Raw genomic sequence first — 15,522 nt, 5'->3', positions numbered from 1 at the left:
GGCATTTGATAAGGTCCCACATAAGACACTGTCAGCTAAGATAGAAGCCCATGGAATCGAGGGAAAAGTACAGACTTGGTTAGGAAGTTGGCTGAGCGAAAGGCGACAGAGAGTAGGGATAATGGGAAGGTACTCACATTGGCAGGATGTGACTAGTGGAGTCCCGCAGGGATCTGTCTTGGGGCCTCAATTATTCACAATATTTATTAATGACTTAGATGAAGGCATTGAAAGTCTCATATCTAAGTTTGCCGATGACACAAAGATTGGTGGCATTGTAAGGAGTGTAGATCAAAACATAAAATTACAAAGGGATATTGATAGATTAGGTGAATGGGCAAAACTGTGGCAAATGGAATTCAATGTAGACAAATGTGAGGTCATCCACTTTGGATCAAAAAAGGATAGAACAGGGTACTTTCTAAATGGTAAAAAGTTAGTAACAGTGGATGTCCAAAGGGACTTAGGGGTTCAGGTACATAGATCATTGAAGTGTCATGAACAGGTGCAGAAAATAATCAATAAGGCTAATGGAATGCTGGCCTTTATATCTAGAGGACTAAATTACAAGGGGGCAGAAGTTATGCTGAAGCTGTACAAAACCCTGGTTAGACTGCACCTGGAGTACTGTGAGCAGTTCTGGGCACTGCACCTTCGGAAGGACATATTGGCCTTGGAGGGAGTGCAGCGTAGGTTTACTAGAATGATACCCGGACTTCAAGGGTTAAGTTACGAGGAGAGATTGCACAAATTGGGGTTGTATTCTCTAGAGTTTCGAAGGTTAGGGGGTGATCCTCTCAAAGTTTATAAGATATTAAGGGGAACAGATAGGGTGGATAGAGAGAAACTATTTCCGTTGGTTGGGGATTCTAGGAGTTGGGGGCACAGTCTAAAAATTAGAGCCAGACCTTTCAGGAGTGAGATTAGAAAACATTTCTACACACAAAGGGTGGTCGAAGTTTGAAACTCTCTTCCGCAAACGGCAATTGATGCTAGCTCAATTGCTAAATTTAAATCTGAGATAGATAGCTTTTTGGCAACCAAAGGCATTAAGGGATATGGGCCAAAGGCGGGTATATGGAGTTAGATCACAGATCAATCATGATCTTATCAAATGGCGGAGCAGGCACGAGGGGCTGAATGGCCTACTCCTGTTCCTATGTTCCTAAGTCGGGTTGGTGTGTGACTTGGAGGGGAACGTGCAGGTGGTGTTGTTCCCATGTGCCTGCTGCTCTTGTCCTTCTAGGAGTAGAGATCGCGAGTTTGGGAGGTGCTGTCGAAGAAGCCTTGGCGAGTTGCTGCAGTGCATCCTGTGGATGGTGCACACTGCAGCCACAGTGCGCCGGTGGTGAAGGGAGTGAATGTTTAGGGTGGTGGATGGGGTGTCAATCAAGCGGGCTGCTTTGTCCTGGATGGTGTCGAGCTTCTTGAGTGTTGTTGGAGCTGCGCTCATCCAGGCAAGTTGAGAGTATTCCATCACATTCCTGACTTGTGCCTTGTAGATGGTGGAAAGGCTTTGGGGAGTCAGGAGGTGAGTCACTCACCGCAGAATACCCAGCCTCTGACATACTCTTGTAGCCGCAGTATTTATGTGGCTGGTCCAGTTAAGTTTCTGATCAATGGTGACCCCCAGGATGTTGATGGTGGGGGATTCAGTGATGGCAATGCCGTTGAATGTTAGACTCTCTCTTGTTGGAGATGGTCATTGCCTGGCACTTGTTTGTCACAAATGTTACTTGCCAGTTATTAGCCCAAGCCTGGATGTTGTCCAAGTCTTGCTGCATGCGGGCATGGACTGCTTCATTATCTGAGGGGTTGCGAATGGAACTGAACACCGTGCAATCATCAGCGAACATCCCCATTTCTGACCTTATGTTGGAGGGAAGGTCATTGATGAAGCAGCTGAAGATGGTTTGGCCTAGGACACTGCCCTGAGGAACTCCTGCAGCAGTGTCCTGGGGCTGAGATGATTGGCCTCCAACAACCACTACCATCTTCCTTTGTGCTAGGTATGACTCCAGCCACTTGAGAGTTTTCCACCTGATTCCCATTTACTTCAATTTTACTCAGGCTCCTTGGTGCCACACTCAATGAAATGCTGCCTGGATGTCAAGGGCAGTCACTCTCACCTCACCTCTGGAATTCAGCTCTTTTGTACATGTTTGGACCAAGGCTGTAATGAGGTCTGGAGCCAAATGGTCCTTGCAGAACCCGAACTGAGCATCGGTGAACTGGTTATTGGTAAGTGCCATTAGATAGCACTGTCAACGACACCTTCCATCACTTTGCTGATGATTGAGAGTAGACTGATGGGGCGGTAATTGGCCGGATTGGATTTGTCCTGCTTTTTGTGGACAGGACATACCTGGGCAATTTTCCACATTGTCGGGTAGATGCCAGTGTTGTAGCAGTACTGGAACAGCTTGGCTAGAGGCGCAGTTAGTTCTGGAGCACAAGTCTTCAGCACTACAGCTGGGGTGTTGTCGGGGCCCATAGCCTTTGTTGTATCCAGTGCACTCAGCCGTTTCTTGATATCACATGGAGTGAATTGAATTGGCTGAAGACTGGCTTCTGTGATGGTGGGAAAATCGGGAGGAGGCTGAGATGGATCATCCACTCGGCACTTCTGGCTGAAGATTGTTGATGTATCTATAGTATATAATGATCTCTATGGTATATAATGGTCTCTATGGTATATAAAGATCTCTATGGTATATCTCTATGGTATATAATGCTATCTATGGTATATATCTATGGTAAATAAAGATCTCTATGATATATAACAGACTCTATTATATATAAAGATCTCTATGATATATCCCTATGGTATATAAAGATCTCTATATAACGGTCTCTATGATATATAAAGATCTCTATGCTATGTAAATATCTCTATGGTATATCTCTACAGTATATAAAGATCTCTATGGTATATCTCTATGGTTATATAAAGATCTCCATGTCATATAAAGGTCTCCATGTAATATAAAGATCTCTATGTCATATAAAGATCTCTATGGTATATAAACGTCTCGATGATTTATAAAGATCTCTATGGTATATAACAGTCTCTATGGTATATCTCTTTGCTATATAAAGATCTCCATGGTAAAAGCCCATGGGATTCAGGGAGATGTGGTGAATTGAAACCAAAATTGGCTCAGTAACAGGAAACAAAGGGTAAAAGGCGATGGATATCTTTGCGAATGGAAATCTGTTTGCAGTGGTTTGCCACAGGGCTCAGTGTTGGGTCCCTTGCTGTTTGTGGTATATATTAATGATTTGGACTTGAATGTAGGGGGCATGATTGGCAAATTTGCAGACGATATAAAAATTGTCCGTGTAGTTGATAGTGAAGAGGATAGCTGTAGACTCCGAGAAGATATCAATGGGTTGGTGGAGTGGGCGGAAAAGTGGCAAATGGAGTTCAACCCGGAGAAGTGTGAGGTAATGCACTTAGGGAGGGCAAACAGTAAAAGGGAATACGCAGTAAACGGGAATATATTGCGAGGATTAGAGGAAGTGAGAGACCTTGGAGTGCATGTGCACGGGTCCCTGACGGTGGCAGTCCAGGGAGACGAGGTTGTGAAGATCGCGATGGTTTATAACGGTCTCTATGGTAACACCACTGTCCGGGTCCTGGCGCCGTCCTGTCCCTGCCCAATCAGCGCGCGGGGTGAGAGGTGAAAGTGCGCGCTCTTTCCCAGCAGCCCCTGCTCTCGGTCTTGGGCGCGTGTTTCTCGCTCTCGCGCATTCTCCGGGAGGCGCCGCTGCTCGTGGTGATGGTGAGTCCGGGGGCCGGGGGATCGGGGCCGGGGGATCGGGATCGGGATCGGGGCCGGGGGGCCGGGGGATCGGGGAATCGGGGCCGGGGGGTCGGGGACGGGGGGCCGGGGGATCGGGGGGCCGGGGGATCGGGGACGGGGGGCCGGGGGGCCGGGGGACGCCCCAGGCCCCCGGTGCTCGGCCTGCGCTGTCCCATGTCGCTCGCGTCAAGCCGGCCGCGGCCTAGTCCTTAGGGCTGCAATGGGGCCGCGGTTTGCTCCTCAGCCCCCGGGTGATCCTCCTCCTCCTCCTCCTCTCTCTCTCTCCCCCTCCAGCCCCCGGGTGATCCTCCTCCTCTCTCTCTCCCCCCCCAGCCCCCGGGTGATCCTCCTCCTCTCTCTCTCTCTCCCCCCCTCCAGCCCCGGGTGATCCTCCTCCTCTCTCTCTTCCCCCCCAGCCCCCGGGTGATCCTCCCCTCTCTCTCTCCCCCCCTCCAGCCCCGGGTGATCCTCCTCCTCTCTCTCTTCCCCCCCAGCCCCCGGGTGATCCTCCCCTCTCTCTCTCCCCCCCTCCAGCCCCCGGGTGATCCTCCTCCTCTCTCTCTCCCCCCCCAGCCCCCGGGTGATCCTCCTCTCTCTCTCTCTCCCCCCCTCCAGCCCCGGGTGATCCTCCTCCTCTCTCTCTTCCCCCCCCCCCCAGCCCCCGGGTGATCCTCCCACCCCCGCCATCCCTTCCCGTGTGATGGGCCATCGTGTAGTGAGAATTGGGCCCCATCCAGAACCTGAACTGTGGTATCACCGTTTAACCTGACTGCTTTTTTTAATCTCCCCCAGAGTTTACCCTTGAATCCGAAGCCCTTCCTCAATGGGTTGACTGGCAAACCAGTCATGGTGAAGTTGAAGTGGGGAATGGAATACAAGGGCTACTTGGTATCAGTTGATGGATATATGAACATGCAGGTAAGGAACAGTCAGCCGTTCCCCTAATGGGCCAGTGTTGTCCAATAGAAATCACTGACTATCCAGGGGTGAGGCTACGGTGACACCGTTTAGCCACTAATTTTAGTAGAAAATACCTTGAACACACTCACACAATGCAGGTAAATGTACTTCACATGTATATTTACTTCCTAAATATCTCCCACCATTCAGTAACCAAGGAAGTAAAGCACTTACAATGATCAAAAAAATACTCGCACATAGAATCATAGAATGGTTACAGCGCTGAAGGAGGCCATTCAGCCCATCGAGCTTGTGCCAGTTCTTTGTAAGAGCAATCCCCTGCTCTTTCCCCGTAGCCTGCAAATTCTTTCCCTTCAAGTTTTTATCCAATTCCTTTTTGAAAGCCACGATTGAATCTGCTTCCACCACCCTTTCAGGCAGCGCATTCCAGATCATAACTACTCGCTGCGTAAAAAAGCTTTTCCTCATGTCACCTTTGGTTCTTTTGCCAATCACCTTAAATCTGTGTCCTCTGGTTCTTGACCCTTCTGCCAATGGGAACAGTTTCTCTTTATTTACTGTATCTAAACCCTTCATGATTTTGAACACTTCTATCAAATCTCCTTTCAACCTTCTCTACTCTAAGGAGAACAACCCCAGCTTCTCCAGTTTATCCACGTAACTGAAATCCCTCATCCCTGGAATCATTCTAGTAAGCCTTTTCTGCACCCTCTCTAAGGCATTCACATCCTTCCTAAAGTGCGGTGCCCAGAATTGAACACAATACTCCTTTTGTGGCCAAACCAGTGTTTTATAAAGGTTCAACATAACTTCCTTGCTTTTGTACTCTATGCCTCTATTTATAAAGCCCAGGATCCTGTATGCTTTTTTAACCGCTTTCTCAACCTGTCCTGCCACCTTCAAAGATTTGTGCACATATACCCCCAGGTCTCTCTGTTCCTGAACCCCCTTTAGAATTTTACCATTTAGTTTATATTGCCTCTCCTCATTCTTCCTGCCAAAATGTATCACATCGCACTTCTCTGTGTTAAATTTCATCTGCCATGTGTCCATCCATTCCACCAGCCTGCCTATATCCTCTTGAGGTCTATCACTATCCTCACTGTTCACTACACTTCCAAGTTTTGTGTCATCTGCAGATTTTGAAATTGTGCCCTGTACACTCAAGTCCAAGTTATTAATATATCAAAAAAAGCAGTGGTCCTAGTACTGACCCCTGGGGAACACCACTGTAACCTTCCTCTGAAAATTAGGCGTTCACCACTACCCTGTTTCCTGTCACTTAGCCAATTTTGTATCCATGCTGCCACTGCCCCTTATATTCCATGGGCTTCAATTTTGCTGACAAGCCTATTATGTGGCCCTTTATCAAACGCCTTTTGAAAGTCCATATACACCACATCAACAGCATTGCCCTCATCTACCCTCTCTGTTACCACATCAAAAAATTCAATCAAGTTAGTTAAACACGATTTGCCTTTAACAAATCTGTGTTCGCTTTCCTTTATTAATCTACACTTGTCCAAGTGACAATTAATTTTGTCCTGGATTTTTGAACAAGGGTGTAACATTTGAAATTCTCCAGTCCTCTGGCAACACCCCCATATCTAAGGAGGATTGGAAGATTATGGCCAGCACCAATACTTCCCCCAGCAACCTAGGATGCATCCCATCTGGACTGGGTGACTTATCTACTTTAAGTACAGCTAGCCTTTCAAGTACCTCCTTTATCAATTATTAGCCCATCAAGTATCGCAACTACCTCCTCTTTTACTATGACTTTGGCAGCATTTTCTTCCTTGGTAAAGACAGCTGCAAAGTACTCATTTAGTACCTCAGCCATGCCCACTGCCTCCGTGTAGATCTCCTTTTTGCTCCCTAATCGGCCCCACCCCACCTTACTACCCGTTCACTGTTTACATGCCTATAGAAGACTTTTGGTTTCCCTTTTATGTTAGCCACCAGTCTATTCTCATACTCTCTCTTTGCCCCCCTTGTTTCCTTTTTCACTTCTCAGCTGTACTTTCTATATTCAGCCTGGTTCTCACTTGTATTATCACCTGGCATCTGTCACATGCCCCCTTTTTCTGCTTCATCTTACTCTCTATCTCTTTTGTCATCCAGGGAGCTCTGGCTTTGGTTGCCCTGCCTTTCCCCCTCGTGGGATTGTACCTAGACTGTACCTGAATCATCTCCTCTTTAAAAGCCAACCATTGTCTGCAAATCTTTGATTCCAATTTACCCGAGCCAGATCTGTTCTCAACTCATTGAATTTGGCACCCCTCCAATTAAGTATTTTTACCCTAGATTGCTCCTTTTCCATAACACAAACCTTATGATACTGTGATCACTGTTCCCTAAATGTTCCCCCACTGACACTTGACCCACTTAATTCCCCAAAACTAGATCCAGCAATGCCTCCTTCCTTGTTGGGCTGGAAATGTACTGATCATCAAGAAAGTTCTCCTGACCACATTCCAGAAATTCCTCTCCCTCTGTGCCCTTTACACTATTACTATCCCAGTCCATATTAGGATAGTTGAAGTCCCCCATTATCACTACTCTATAGTTCTTGCACCTCTCTAATTTCCTTGCAAATTTGCTCCTCCATATCTTTCCCACTAATTGGTGGCGTATAGAATACAGCCATTCTGTTTCTCATCTTACCATTTTGCCAACAAACACACAAAGGTTAACGTTCACATTCATACACCATGTGAGTATTGAGATCACAGGCCCAACAATGGTGTCTATTATTCTTTATTTACTAATCTAAAATGTATTAGCCACATTTGGATTCCCAGTTAACCACGTGTAGCTAGTGGCTAATGTATTGGAGAATCATAGAAAATTTACGGCACAGAAGGAGGCCATTCATCCCATCGTGTCCGCGCCGGCTGAGAAACGAGCCACCCAGCCCAATCCCACTTTCCCGCATTTGGTCCATAGCCCTGCAGGTCACGGCTCTTCAGGTGCACATCCAAGTATTTTTTAAATGAGTTGAGGGTTTCTGCCTCTACCACCCTTTCAGGCACTGAGCTCCAGACCCCCACCACCCTCTGGGTGAAAAAAGTTTTCCTAATTTCCGCTCTAATCCTTCTACCAATCACTTTAAATCTATGCCCTGTTTATTGACCCCTCCGCTAAGGGAAATAGGTCCTTCCTATCCACTCTATCTAGGCCCCTCGTAATTTTGTAGACCTCAATCAAATCACCCCTCAGCCTCCTCTGTTCCAAGGAAAACAACCCCAGCCTATCCAATCTGTCATCATAACTAAAATTCTCCAGTCCCGGCAACATTCTCGGAAATCTCCTCTGCACCCTCCCTAGTGCAATTACATCCTTCCTGTAATGTGGTGACCAGAACTGTGCGCAATACTCAAGCTGTGGCCTAACCAATGTTTTATACAGTTCCAGCATAACATCCCTGCTTTTATATTCTATGCTTTGGCTAATAAATGAAAGCATTCCATATGCCTTCTAAACCACCTTATCTACCTGTCCTCCTACCTTCAGGGATCTGTGGACATGCACTCCAAGGTCCCTCACTTCCTCTACACCTCTCAGTATCCTCCCATTTATTGTGTATTCCCTTGCCTTTGCTCTCCCCAAATGCATTACCTCACACTTTTCCGAATTGAACTCCATTTGCCACTTTTCTGTCCACCTGACCAGTCCATTGATATCTTCCTGCAGTCTACAGCTTTCCTCCTCACTATCAACCACACGGCCTATCTTTGTGTCATCCGCAAATTTCTTAATCATGCCCCCTACGTTTAAGTCCAAATCGTTAATGTATACCACTAAAAGCAAAGGACCTAGTACTGAGCCCTGCGGCACCCCACTGGAAACAGCCTTCCAGTCACAAAAACACCCGTCGACCATTACCCTTTGCTTCCTGCCACTGAGCCAATTTTGGATCCAATTTGCCACATTCCCTTGGATCCCATGGGCCTTTACTTTTTTGACCAATCTGCCATGTTGAACCTTGTCAAAAGCCTTGCTAAAATCCACGTACACTACATAAATTACGCTACCCTCATCAATCCTCTTTGTCACCTCCTCGAAAAATTCAATCCAGTTAGCCAGACACGACCTCCCCTTAACAAATCCGTGCTGACTGTCCTTGATTAGTTTGTGCCTTTCTAAGTGACAGTTTATCCTGTCCCTCAGAATTGATTCCAATAATTTGCCCCACCACCGAGGTTAGACTGACTGGCCTGTAATTACTCGGTCTATCCTTCGCTCCCTTTTTAAACAACGGTACAACGTTAGCAGTCCTCCAATCCTCCGGCACTATGACTGTATCCAGTGAAGTTTGGAAAATGATTGTTAAAGCCGCCGTTATTTCCTCCCTGGCTTCTTTTAACAGCCTGGGATACATTTCATCCGGCCCTGGTGATTTGCTTTCCTAATTTCGTTTTTAACTTCACCCCTGCACTTTGTATACTCCTAAGCTTTCTGTAATATTGAGTTCCTATCATAGGCTTTCCTTTCCTGCCTTATCTTAGCCTGAATGCTTCTTGACATCCAGGGGGCTCTAGATTTAGCAGCCCCTCCCTTTTTCTTTGTGGGAACATGTTTACCCTGAACCCCTTGAATCACCCCTTTGAATGTCTCCCACTGCTCTGACACTGATTTACCTTCAACTAGATGTTTCCAGTTTACTTCTGCTAAATCACTTCTCAGTTTAGTAAAATTGACCTATAGAACTCTATAACAGGCCACGGAGGAAGCAGTGTAGAGTTTTGAGTTAGCGTTAATGATCCTGGGTTGACCTGTTCTGAGATAACGGCATATGGTTCATTAAACAAAATACTGCAGATACTGGAAATCTGAATTAAAAACAGAAAATGCTGGAAACACTCAGTCGGTCAGGCAGCATCTGTGGAGAGAGGAAGGCAGGGCTAAAGTTTCAGGTCGATGACCCTTTGTCAGAACCTATAAGGTTCTCTATTCCTATTAAGGTCATTTGCTGGAGTAGTTTTCCTCTGGAGTTAAGCCAGTTCATTGTATGAGCTTTCTGCTGGGATTTCCACCCAGAAGTGACTACAGCATCCTGTATACAGGTGTGTGTTAAAATTGGGTGGAAATGACGAGAGTATGTCATAGAGTGTACTTCCTATTGTCTGTCGCAGCCTTGGAACACCCGGGGAAATTGTTTGATCTCTCTAACAACCTGTTAACCCTGGGGGGTATAGTTAATACTGAAGAAGACAGCGACACAAAATACAAGAAGACATTAATCAACTTGCAGAATGGGTGTGTAAATGGCAAATGAATTTCAATATAGTTAAGTGAGTTGTATTTTGGTGGGTGGAATAGTCTAAATGGGGATGTGGATCAAAGGGATCTAGGGGTACAGATTAAAAAATCGCCAAATGTATCGACGCAGGTTAACAACGCCATTTTAAAAAAAAATGCAAACAAATCATGGGTTCATTTCTAGAGGAATAAAATTGAAAAGCAGGGAGGTTATGTTAAACTTATATAGAACCTCGATTAGAGCACACTTGGACTACTGTGCACAGTTCTGGTCTCCGTATTACAAAAAGGATATAGAGGCACTGGAGAAGGTGCAAAAAAAAGATTTACAAGCATGATACTAGAACTGAGAGGTTATAACTCATGAGAAAAGAGCCTCAGCCTTTTCAGTCTAGAAAAGAGAAGGCTGAGGGGTGACCTGATAGAGGTCTTTAAAATTATGAAGGGATTCAATAGGATAGACTTGGAGAAGATGTTTCCACTTGTGGGGGGACCAAAAGTAGGAGCCATAAAGATAAGATAGTCACTAATTGATCCAAAAAGGAATTCAGGAGGAAATTCTTTACTCAGAGTGGTGAGAATGTGGGACTCGCTACTACAAAGAGTAGTTGTGGCAAATAACATGGATGCATTTAAGGGGAAGCTAGATAAGTACATGAGGGAGAAAGGAATAGAAGGATATGCTGATAGGGTGAGATGAAGAGGGATGGGAGGAGGCTTGTGTTGAAGATAAAAGCCAGCATGGACCTTTTGGGCTGAATGGGCTGTTTCTGTGTAAAACTCTGTCTCTCCTCACCCCTCTCTCCCTCCCCTGTCTTGGGCTCACATGTTCTGCATACTTCGGTCCCTCCAGGCAGGAATCTGGTGAGGAGCCTGCCCGATATATTAAAATGACCCCAGAGCACGAACATAGTGCAGGTCGAGGCTGTGACACTATGCGGGTGGGAGGGAAATCTGCTCCCCTTCCCCCTCCATTTCTGGGAAAAGATTTGCTTGTTGGGAACTTAATGAGTAGAGTTTTCTGTGGTGCACATGTGATTGAGTATTTTTCAGCCCATTCAACCTTCTACTTATAACAATAGATTGCTGAAATAGTAAGTCATTCAGAATCCTCTGCAAAATGTGACTCTATAATCTGTACTGTAAGGTGTATAATTGTGTAAAATAAATCTGTAATTTGGAGTCTGGATAATGTGAATATTTAAAAGGTGTTAAAACAACTGTAACTATCTCTATTTTAACTAACAAGCATTTGGAAGCAGAACCAAATGTTTCTGCACCTAAGTTATCATTTATCTGGGATTTACCAACATTGCGAAAAGTTCATGTGCTGCACCATGAGCCAGTTGTTTTGGTGGATGTGCAGTCATTAACTAAAGAGCCTGACTTGTGTCTGCTTAGTAAACTCTTGACCTGTTCTGCTGCGCTCCTGATCTCAGGTGCACTGCTGTGATTCAGAGTCTGGTGTGCCTCTTGGTGTCTGCTTCAAAGCAGCACTGGGACCCTGTGTCGCAGATGGTAGTGTGACCTTGGAAGACTAGGCCGAGGGAAATTTGGAGTAAATCCCTTCCCTCAACTGGAGTTTGTCCCATGTATGGAGGCTGCCAACTCTGCTACGGACAGGGGTGATCCAAGCAGCCAGTGTTCTGTTTTATTAAATGGGGCAAAATGTTATTACCTATCTCAGTACTGATTTCCACTGCATAGTACAGATTTCTGACCAGCGTAGCTTTTAGGGGGATAAAACATATAACATTTTGCTCTTATTCAAGCTGGCTAATACAGAAGAATATATTGATGGTGCTTTAGCAGGTCATCTTGGAGAAGTGCTTATAAGGTAAGAATTATTTTACTATAATTCAGAACTGGAACCGTAAGGTGATCTCTTAACTACACCCATTCCGTCTGATCAGTAATATCACTGGCTGGTAACAAGCAATTGTTTTGAACAAAGGCCATGGGAATAAATGTTCATCAGTGATGGTGAGTTCAGGCCCTTTATTTTAGAAATGCCTTCTTAAGAGAATATGTCATTTTAGGTTTATTAATCTAATTGATTTTTATTTACTGCTTTATGTTGACCTAGGTGAGCTCTGTTGGTAATGGGAAATGGAACACTTTTTTTGTTTTGGGCGCCACCTGTGTCAGCATCAAGAACTCCTGGGTTGGATACAGAGTGAAGCTACCGTACTCTGTCCCAGTATTGTGCCTCAGCCCTAAATTCAGGATACCTCATTCCCACCAATGTGAGGCTTTTCCACTTCCCACCTTGGCTGCCCTATTGGTTTGCTGGTTAGATATAAAATTGGGAGCAGTTTGATCCTTGTGTCTCCCCGTTCACTAGGGCATTTGATTCAGGTAGGATCCTCACAATCAACAGGCTGAAGAGGCTTTCATCCCATCAGACTGGCTGGCTTTGAATCCAGGACCTGAGGCGAAAGCCCATTGTCCAATCCACTGCCACCCCCCCCCCCCCCGGCCGGCGTGGGGCCTCACCCCCCCCCCCCCCCCCCCCCCGCCCCCCCCCCCCCCCCGGCCGGCGTTGCCCCCCCCCCCCCCCCGGCCGGCGTGCCCCCCCCCCCCCCGGCCGGGTGCCCCCCCCCCCCCCAGGCCGGCGTGCCCCCCCCCCCCCCCAGGCCGCGTGCCCCCCCCCCCCCGGCCCGCGGCCCCCCCCCCCCCACCCCCCCCGGCCGGCGTGCCCCCCCCCCCCCCCCCCCGGCCGGCGTGCCCCCCCCCCCCCCCGGCCGGCGTGCCCCCCCCCCCCCCCCCCGGCCGGCGTGCCCCCCCCCCCCCCCCCGGCCGGCGTGCCCCCCCCCCCCCCCCCCGGCCGGCGTGCCCCCCCCCCCCCCGGCCGGCGTGCCCCCCCCCCCCCCCGGCCAGGCGTGCCCCCCCCCCCCCCCCCCGGCCGGCGTGCCCCCCCCCCCCCCGGCCGGCGATCCCCCCCCCCCCCCCCCCCCCCCAGGCCGGCGTGCCCCCCCCCCCCCGGCCGGTGGTGCAGAAAGGGAGACCTGGGGGTCTATGTACACAAATCTTTGAAGGTGGCAGGACAAGTTGAGAAGACTGTTAAAAGAAGTATATGGGATCCTAGACTTTATAAATGGAGGCACAGAGTACAAAAGTACAGTATAGATTACTGGTTAGATCCCATCTGGAGTATTGTCCAATTTTGGGCACCACATGTCAAGGCCTTGGAGAGGGTGTAGAGGAGATTTACTAGAATTGTATGAGGGACTTCAATTATGTGGAGAGACTGGAGAAGCTGGGATTGTTCTCCTTTAGAGCAAGGGAGATTTGATAGAGGTGTTCAAAATCATGAAGGGTTTTCATGGAGTAAATAAGGAGAAACTGTTTCCAGTGGCGGAAGGGTTGGTAACCAGAGGACACAGATTTAAGGTAATTGGCAAAAGAGCCAGAGTAGGGGGTGGGAGATTTTTTTTTATATGCGGCGAGTTGTGATGATCTGGAATGCGCTGCCTGAAAGGGCGGTGGAAGCAGATTCAATAATAACTTTCAAAAGGGAATCGGATAAATACTTGAAAAGGAAAAATTTGCAGGTTATGGGGATAGGGTGGGGGAATGGGACTAATTGGATAGCTGTTTCAAAGTGCTAGCACAGGCATGATGGGCTGAATGGCCTCCTGTGTTGTATCGTTCTGATTATAGTCTCAACTGTATCTGTCTTTAATTGGCTCACATTCCCCCTTTACCACTATCTTTCTCAGTATATTTTTTTTAAAGATTTGCTGTTGGCTTTAATATCCCTTGCAAGTTTTTTTTATTCATATTCCCTTTTTGCACCTCATTGTTTTTTTTGTATGTCTTTGTTGATGTTATAGCTCTCCCAGTCTACTGAATTTCCACTTTTTTGCTTGCATTTGTGAAAGCCTCTTTCAGCTTGACACTGTCTCTTACCTCATTTGTTATCCATGGTTGCCTAACTACACTAGTGAAGCCTTTGCCTTTTAGGGTTATGTGCTGGTTTTGTATCGTGCCAAATACTTCTTTGAATACTTCCAACTGTTTGTAGGTTCACCCTTATTTCTTGATTAAAAGTTGGTGACTGGACATAATGAAATGAAAACCATACTTGTGTCTTACCTCATTTTAGTATCATTTAATTGACATTTAGTGTGGGGGTAGTAACATGGCCACATGGAGTGGGGTAAGCCCTGTTGGACACTGACCATTTCCTTTCTGTTGAACAGGTGTAACAATGTTCTGTACATCAGAGGAGTTGAAGAGGAAGAAGAAGATGGAGAAATGAGAGAGTAACTTCGCTTTTATTTTTAAAAAAAAACACCTGTGCAATTTTTGGCTAATTTTTTTAAAATCTGACAGTGCATTTCGGCTACATGGTTCTGTAAAGTTTCCTCGGTTTTCCAAGACAAACTGTAATTTAACTGTAGTAGTGACTGTTCTGGCTTGAGGCTCCACATCTTACAATGTGAACTCTGGTGTACCCTGAACCAATAAAAAGTGACCTGAAACTCTGTGCTCTTACAGATATTCGAGCAGGTTTTGTATATTTGAGAGTGCGTGTGAGCCCTTTCACGGGGCTTGGCTGATGCCTTTGCTCGAAGGAGTGCAATAAATTTTCCAATTTGGAATCTTCAGTCTCTAAACCGAGATCTGCACAAGCCCCAGGCGGTGCCCTTACAACAGTTTAACAGGGAAACATTTGCACCTGTCACTCAGTTTGCATTGCAGAACCTAACCTGATGATTGCTTTGATGGGCGTAATTCTTCCTGAAGATTGCTTAATGTAGTTGTACTGACGTTCAGCACACGAGTCTAATGCTTGGCAGTGGGGGAAGTGTTTGGGTGTTTTCTAGATCTGTCATGTCTTGACAGCATCAGTATCCTGTTGATGTATCTCTCGTATCCTGCATAGTGGTTAAAGTGGGCTGGAATAAAGAGCAAGTCTGGTTTGGTGTTCCAGTCTTTTTAGTTATCTTTCCTGATTGAATCTGCTGCCCATTTTTACATGCTCAGACTCTCCCCTTTTATAAAGAGATATACCCAGGTGAGTTGACTGAATGCTGTTCAAACCATGGTGCTGAACTTATCTAATGATTGCTAGGGCAAAAAGGGTGAACCAACTATGGCTAACTAAGGAAGTGAAGGATGGTATCAGCTTAAAAGAAAAAGCATACAACATGGCAAAGTTTACTGGTAAGCCTGAAGATTGGGAAAACTTTAAAAATCAGCAAAGGATGACTAAAAGAATAATAGAGGGAGAAAATAAATTAAGAGTAAACTAGCAAGAAATAGAAAAACTGACAGTAAAAGCTTCTACAAGTATATAAAAAGGAAGAGGGTAGCTAAAGTAAACATTGGTCCCTTAGACGATGAGACTGGGGAAATAATAATGGAAAACAAGGAAATGGCAGAGGAATTGAACAGATATTTTGTACCTGTCGTCACAGTGGAAGACACTAATAATAGTAGAAAATCAAGGGGCAAAGGGGAGGGAGGAACTAAAAACAATCACTATCACTAGGTAAACTAATGGGTCGAAGGCTGATAAGTC

The 15,522-nt window shown here is 46.4% G+C and overlaps 1 protein-coding gene across 2 annotated transcripts; it reads left to right on the top strand.

Moving 5' to 3' along the window:
• Window positions 1-3,675: 3,675 nt before the first annotated feature.
• snrpf (small nuclear ribonucleoprotein polypeptide F) lies at window positions 3,676-14,479 on the top strand. 2 transcript variants are annotated; one of them, XM_068004628.1, is made up of 4 exons: window positions 3,677-3,785; window positions 4,599-4,724; window positions 11,765-11,829; window positions 14,198-14,479. In XM_068004628.1, exons 1-4 carry the CDS (start codon window positions 3,783-3,785, stop codon window positions 14,262-14,264), a joined length of 261 nt encoding a protein of 86 aa, XP_067860729.1. In that variant the 5' UTR covers window positions 3,677-3,782; the 3' UTR covers window positions 14,265-14,479. The 2 variants fall into 2 exon arrangements, with proteins under 2 accessions (XP_067860730.1, XP_067860729.1); XM_068004629.1 differs by lacking the exon at window positions 11,765-11,829 and having other exon boundaries at window positions 3,676-3,785.
• The last annotated feature ends 1,043 nt before the right edge of the window (window positions 14,480-15,522 follow it).

The sequence above is a fragment of the Heptranchias perlo genome, chromosome 24 (genome assembly GCF_035084215.1).
Source record: "Heptranchias perlo isolate sHepPer1 chromosome 24, sHepPer1.hap1, whole genome shotgun sequence".
In the NCBI taxonomy this organism is placed as follows: domain Eukaryota; kingdom Metazoa; phylum Chordata; class Chondrichthyes; order Hexanchiformes; family Hexanchidae; genus Heptranchias; species Heptranchias perlo.
This window is presented reverse-complemented; position numbering and strand designations above follow the sequence as displayed.